This window comes from Tachyglossus aculeatus, chromosome 16 (assembly GCF_015852505.1).
Source record: "Tachyglossus aculeatus isolate mTacAcu1 chromosome 16, mTacAcu1.pri, whole genome shotgun sequence".
Classification (NCBI taxonomy): domain Eukaryota; kingdom Metazoa; phylum Chordata; class Mammalia; order Monotremata; family Tachyglossidae; genus Tachyglossus; species Tachyglossus aculeatus.
This window is the reverse complement of record NC_052081.1, coordinates 48,748,741-48,755,554: the sequence shown is the minus strand read 5'-3', so window position 1 is coordinate 48,755,554 and position 6,814 is coordinate 48,748,741. Positions and strand designations below refer to the sequence as shown.

Sequence of the window (6,814 nt, the reverse complement as noted above, 5' to 3'; positions counted from 1 at the left end):
CCTACCCAACAGTGGGCTCACAGTCTAAAAGGGGGAAACAGAGAACAAAACCAAACATACTAACAAAATAAAATAAATAGAATAGATATGTACAAGTAAAATAGAGTAACAAATATGTACAAACATATATCCATATATACAGGTGCTGTGGGGAGGGGAAGGAGGTAAGATGGGGGCATGGAGAGGGGGACGAGGGGGAGAGGAAGGAAGGGGCTCAGTCTGGGAAGGCCAGAGGCAGGATTAGAAGCCGGGTCTTCCGATTCCCAGACCTGATTCCCTTTCCACTAGACCACACTGCTCGTCTACGATGCAGGGAGCAGCTGGCCTGGATTCTGGAAGTGGGAATTTTCTCCTCCCTGCAGGGCTGGGAGCGAAGCTGCTCAGAAGCAGCGTGGCTTAGTGGAAAGAGCCCGGGCTCGGGAGTCAGAGGATGTGGATTCCAATCCCGGCTCCACCACTTCTCCACTGTGTGACCTTTACCGCATCTGTAAAATGGGAATTAATCAATCAATCAATCGTATTTATTGAGCGCTTACTGTGTGCAGAGCACTGGACTAAGCGCTTGGGCAGTCCAAGTTGGCAACATATAGAGACAGTCCCTCCCCAACAGTGGGCTCACAGTCTAAAAGGGGGGAGACAGAGAACAAAACCGAACATACTAACAAAATAAAATGAATAGATATGTACAAGAAAAGTAAATAAATAGAATACTCAATAAATACGATTAATTGAATCATCATCATCATCAATCGTATTTATTGAGCGCTTACTGTGTGCAGAGCACTGGACTAAGCGCTTGGGAACTCCAAGTTGGCAACATCTAGAGACAGTCCCTACCCAACATCATCAATCGTATTTATTGAGCGTTTACTATGTGCAGAGCACTGTACTAAGCGCTTGGGAAGTACAAATTGGCAACATCTAGAGACAGTCCCTACCCAACAGTGGGCTCACAGTCTAAAAGGGGGGAGGCAGAGAACAAAACCAAACGTACTAACAAAATAAAATAAATAGAACAGATATGTACAAGAAAAGTAGAGTACTCAATAAATACGATTAATTGAATCATCATCATCATCAATCGTATTTATTGAGCGCTTACTGTGTGCAGAGCACTGGACTAAGCGCTTGGGAAGTCCAAGTTGGCAACATCTAGAGACAGTCCCTACCCAACAGTGGGCTCACAGTCTAAAAGGGGGGAGGCAGAGAACAAAACCAAACGTACTAACAAAATAAAATAAATAGAATAGATATGTACAAGAAAAATAAAGAGTACTCAATAAATACGATTAATTGAATCATCATCATCAATCGTATTTATTGAGCGCTTACTGTGTGCAGAGCACTGTACTAAGCGCTTGGGAAGTCCAAGTTGGCAACATAGACAGTCCCTACCCAACAGTGGGCTCACAGTCTAAAAGGGGGGAGGCAGAGAACAAAACCAAACGTACTAACAAAATAAAATAAATAGAATAGATATGTACAAGAAAAGTAAATAGAGTACTCAATAAATACGATTAATTGAATATCTAATTAACTGAATTAATTGAATTAGATTAATCTAATTGAATTAGATTAATCGACTATTCCTCCCTCAAAATAGGGAGGAAGACCCAACATGGCAGCCAGAAGAGGTGCCTCGGAGAACCTGGTACTTACCCGCCCACCGTGTGCGGCACCAGGACGGGGGGGAAAGGGCTAGTAGCCCCCTCGACGGCCAACTCGCCCCGCTGAGGCCTGTCCCTCACGCCCTCAGGGAAGCCCTCGCACTCACGACGTCCACCATTACACGACTCCTCGCCCTGTGAGCCCCACAGTGGGACAACCTGATTACCCTGTATCTCCCCCAGCGCTTGGTGCATAGTAAGTGCTTAACAAATGCTATTATTATTCATTCATTCAGTCATATTTATTGAGCGCTTACTGTGTGCAGATTATTCCCCCGCTTCTCAGAGAAGGCGGCTGGACTAGCCGGGCCACCTGGCCCCGGCTCCCGTTCCACGCTCAAGACAAGCCTGGGTCCCCCCGCCTTCCCTCCCACCCCCAGCAGCAAATGTTGACTATCTGACTCTCTATATGTTGCCAATTTGTACTTCCCAAGCGCTTAGTACAGTGCTCTGCACATAGTAAGCGCTCAATAAATACGATTGATGATGATGATGATGATCCCACTGTTGGGTAGGGACTGTCTCTATGTGTTGCCAATTTGTACTTCCCAAGCGCTTAGTACAGTGCTCTGCACATAGTAAGCGCTCAATAAATACGATTGATGATGATGATGATGATCCCACTGTTGGGTAGGGACTGTCTCTATGTGTTGCCAATTTGTACTTCCCAAGCGCTTGGTACAGTGCTCTGCACATAGTAAGCGCTCAATAAATACGATTGATGATGATGATGATGATCCCACTGTTGGGTAGGGACTGTCTCTTTGTGTTGCCAATTTGTACTTCCCAAGCGCTTGGTACAGTGCTCTGCACATAGTAAGCGCTCAATAAATACGATTGATGATGATGATGATGATCTGCCCGGTGGAAAGGGGGTTGGGGCCGACCGAGCGGAGGTAAAGGGGCCAAGGGCCCCGATTAATAATTACTTGTACTTCCCAAGCTCTTAGTGCAGTGCTCTGCACACAGTAAGCGCTCAATAAATACAATTGAATAATAATAATGACGATGGCATTTATTAAGCGCTTACTATGCGCAAAGCACCCTTCTAAGCACTGGGGAGGTTACAAGGCGATCAGGTTGTCCCCCAGGGGGCCCACAGTCTTAATCCCCATTTTACAGATGAGGTAACTGAGGCCCAGAAAAGTTGAGTGACTTGCCCAAAGGCACACAGCTGACAGTTGGTGGAGCCAGGATTTGAACCCATGACCTCTGACTCCAGGCTCTTTCCACTGAGCCACGCTGCTTCTCTATGCTGCTGATTAAACAGCGTGGCTCGGTGGCTTGGGAGTCAGAGGTCATGGATTCTAATCCAGACTCCACCATACGTCTGCTGTGTGACTTTGGGTAAGTCACTTAACTCCTCTGAGTCCCAGTTACCTCATCTGTAAAATGGGGATTAAGACCGTGAGCCCCACATGGGACAACCTGATCACCTTGCATCCCCCCCGCCCTGTGCTTAGAATAGTGCTTCACACATAGTAAGCGCTTAAATGCCATTATTATTATTATTATTATTTATTTGGAGTCCATCCAACCTCTCAATTCTGGTAGAAGACCCAGGGTGAATAAGGCTGGGAGTTCCATCCACCCAGGCAGCAGGCGGATATTAGAGGAGAGGGACCAACCATGTCTGAAATTGGAAATTCCCAGTTGGATTTCCCAGCTTGGAAATCCCTGGAAGCCAGGACCCCCACTGGTGAGATCCTGGTTTTCCTCCCATCACGGGGGTGGGGAAGGGACCCCCGGCCCCCAGCCCCAAGTTCTCCGCCCCCAACCCCGCTTGGCGCAACCGAGGCAACGAGAGCTCCATCCACCCAAACTCACTTCTTATCACAAAAATCTCTTTTATTTCCAGTCTCATTCCAAAACAGCAACGGGAAGGGGGCCGAGTCGGCCCGTGCCCCTCATCGGGATAGCTGGCGATTCGGGACTTCCAAGGAAAGATGCCCATACACAGGCCCCCCGATACGCGACGACACGCGCTTTCAGGCTGGTGGGGTCGGGGGCGGCGCATTCCCACAAGCCTTGGGGTTTCCTAGATTTTTTTTCTTAATAAGTGAATTTTTTTAACGCCTTTTCCCGAAAAACGGGGGTTAAATAGGGCCAGGGGAGAAAAATCTCCCCGGCTTGGGTATTAAAGGGGCAGTGCCCAGATAAATAAATAGATAAATAAATAATTCCGTCTCTAGCTGCATCTGTCTCCAGGACTGCCCACTCAGCCAGGCTCCCGGCTGTACCGCACCGATGACTGGATCTCCGGAGTGGGAGGATTTAAGAAGACGCCGCACCGGGAAGGGGTCCGGAGGGTCCCCCGGGGGCGGTCGGGGAGGGGGGGACGGGACCCCTAGACGTCGCTGGGGGAGCGGGAGCCGAACGGGGCTCTGGCGGAACAGCAGCAGCCCATGGCCCAGAGCACCTTCTGGATCTCGCGCTGGCGGAAGGCGTAGATGACCGGGTTGACCATGGAGTTGCAGGTGGCCGGGAGCAGCGTCAGGTAAGCGTAGCGCGGCGTGTCGGAGGCGTCGCCCAGCAGGCAGTAGACGGCGAAGGGCACCCAGCAGGTGGCAAAGGTGCCCAGGATGGCGGCCAGGGTGGCGACGCCCTTGCGGGTGGTGACGTAGTGGGAGGCGGCGAGCAAGTGGCGCTGCAGGGCGATCTGCTGGGCGTGGCGGCAGACGAGGCGGCAGATGCGGGCGTACAGGTGCAGCATCAGGGCGAAGACCACGAAGACGGAGGCCGCCAGCAGGGCCAGCTGGCTCTTGGTCAGCGGGCGGACCACCCCGCACGAGGCCGCGTCGTCCAGGCAGTTCCAGCCCAGCACGGGCAGCAGGCCCAGGCCCAGGGCCCCGCCCCAGGCCAGCAGGAGCATGGCGTGGGTGCGGGTCGCCGTCCCCTCCGAGTAGTACGTCAGGGCGTGGTAGAGGGACAGGTAGCGGTCCACCGCGATGGCCAGCAGGCTGTTGATGCTGGCCGTGAAGGCGGTGACCAGCAGCCCCACCAGCCCCAGGCGCAGCTGAGGGAAGGGCAGGCAGTACTCGGAGGCGAAGCGGAGGACCAGGCCCAGGCCGGCGAGGAGGTCGGCCGCCGCCAGGCTGCCCAGGAGCAGGAACATGGGGGCGCGGAAGGTCGGCGTGCCCAGCAGGACGGCCACCACGACGGCGTTCTCGCACGAGACCACCGTGCCGGACACGCACAGGGCCACGTCCCAGCCGTACAGTTCCGCGGGCGACGGGGCCGACGAGGCCAGGCCCAGGCCCGCGCCGCCTCCGCCGGTGCCGTTGCCGTCCACGAACCTGCCCGAGGGCCCTTCCGCCGTCATCGTCGGCCCGGGTGCCTGCCGGCGGGGGACGAAAGGCTCCTGAGGGGTGGCCGGGCGCCGACCCGGGGCTCTGCACACGGTAAGCGCTCAATAAATACGACTGACGATGGTGATGACGATGACCCCACTGGGAAAGGCGAGGTCTGGGGGGGCGGTTGGGGACTGGGCGCCCAACCACGGGGAAGGGAGACGAAGCACCTGTGGGGTCACCGTCCCAAAGGGATGGGAAATTCCCCTAGGGTGGCAAAGCACGGAGGGCCCACGTGGGCCTTGGCTTGGGCCGGGCCTAGTGAGCAGGCCCTGCTCCTTCCATCCCCACCCTCCATCTCCCAAGCCAATGCCGCCCAGCTGCAGGGCAGCTGAGGCGGATGCCCTTGACCCCCTTCAATCAATCAATCGTATTTATTGAGCGCTTACTGGGTGCAGAGCACTGTACTAAGCGCTTGGGAACTCCAAGCTGGCAACATCTAGGGCCAGTCCCTACCCAACAGTGGGCTCACAGTCTAAAAGGGGGGGCCCCTTCGGCTCCCAGCTGGCAAGGCCCGGCCTGGGGAGGGGTACGACTAGCAGCACAGGGCTCGGGCTTCCCCAGGGCCGGGAGGTGATGCAGGGGGCCCAACCCCCCCGCCCGGATACCTTCCCATCTCCGCCTCCGGGACGCCCACAGGTGAATCCCCTTCCCACCCGGGCCTATCCAGGTGTCAGTCCTTATTGCTCCAGGGGGAAGAAGCAGGTGAGCCGCCCCCACCGGGGGCGGATGGGGGGAGAGGCCTGGACTGGTCAGGTCCCTCCCAAGCCCGGGACAGCCGGATCCCTGGATTCCCGTTGGGAGATACTCACCGGGCCCGGGATGCTCGGGGCCGCCGCTGGGATGAGCCCCTCCGGTCGCCCAAAGGCGTGACTCACCCGGGGCCTGCGCCTGTCCCCCGCCTCCTTTTCCTCTCCTTTTCCTCTCCTTTTCCTCTCCTTTTCCCCCTTCCCTATTCCCTTCCCTTTCCCCCTTCCCTTTCCCTCTTTTTCCCCCCTCTCCCTTCCCCTCCGCCCCCGGCTCGCTTACGCCAACCGGCCGGGCCGGCCCCCTCAGCCAATCAGCGCGCAGCGCGCGCGCCGCGCCGCATACTAATGAGGCTCCGCGTCGGAGAATCCCATTCATAAAAAGCCGCGGGCCCCGCCCACTCCGCCCTGGAGAGGCGCCCTCTGCCGGCCGGGCCGCGGTCATTCATTCATTCATTCATCCATCCATCCATCCATCCATGCATTCATGCATTCATTCATTCATTCATTCATTCATTCATTCATTCATTCCATCGTATTTATTGAGCGCCTACCGTGCGCGCAGCACCGGACCAAGCGCTGGGGAAGTCCAAGTTGGCAACGTCTAGAGACGGTCCCCACCCAACAACGATAATAATAATAGTAATGGTATTTCAGCGCTTAGAACAGTGCCCTGCACATAGTAAGCGCTTAACAAACACCATCATTATTCTTATTAATTGTAGAGAGACGGTCCCCACCCAACAACGATGATAATAATAACAATGATGGCATTTGTAGAGAAGCAGCGGAAAGAGCACGGATTTTGGAGTCAGGGGTCCTGGGTTCAAATGCCGCCAACTGTCAAGCTGGGTGACTTTGGGCAGGTCACTTCACTTCTCTGGGCCTCAGTTCCCGCATCTGGAAAATGGGGGTGAAGACTGGGAGCCCCGTGTGGGACAACCTCATCACCTTGTATCCCCTCCAGTGCTTAGAACAGTGCTTTGCACATAGTAAGCGCTTAATAAATGCCATCATCATTATTATTATTATTAGAACAGTGCTTTGCACA

General features: G+C 54.7%; 1 protein-coding gene across 1 annotated transcript; it reads right to left on the bottom strand.

Annotated features, from left to right (window-relative positions):
* Positions 1 to 3,516: 3,516 nt before the first annotated feature.
* GPR3 (G protein-coupled receptor 3) lies at positions 3,517 to 5,899 on the bottom strand. Its single transcript, XM_038758163.1, has 2 exons — positions 5,830 to 5,899; positions 3,517 to 5,004 (listed from the first exon to the last, which is right to left on the bottom strand). The coding sequence occupies exon 2, from the start codon at positions 4,987 to 4,989 to the stop codon at positions 4,015 to 4,017; it is 975 nt and encodes a 324-aa protein (XP_038614091.1). The 5' UTR covers positions 4,990 to 5,004; positions 5,830 to 5,899; the 3' UTR covers positions 3,517 to 4,014.
* Between the last annotated feature and the right edge of the window lie 915 nt (positions 5,900 to 6,814).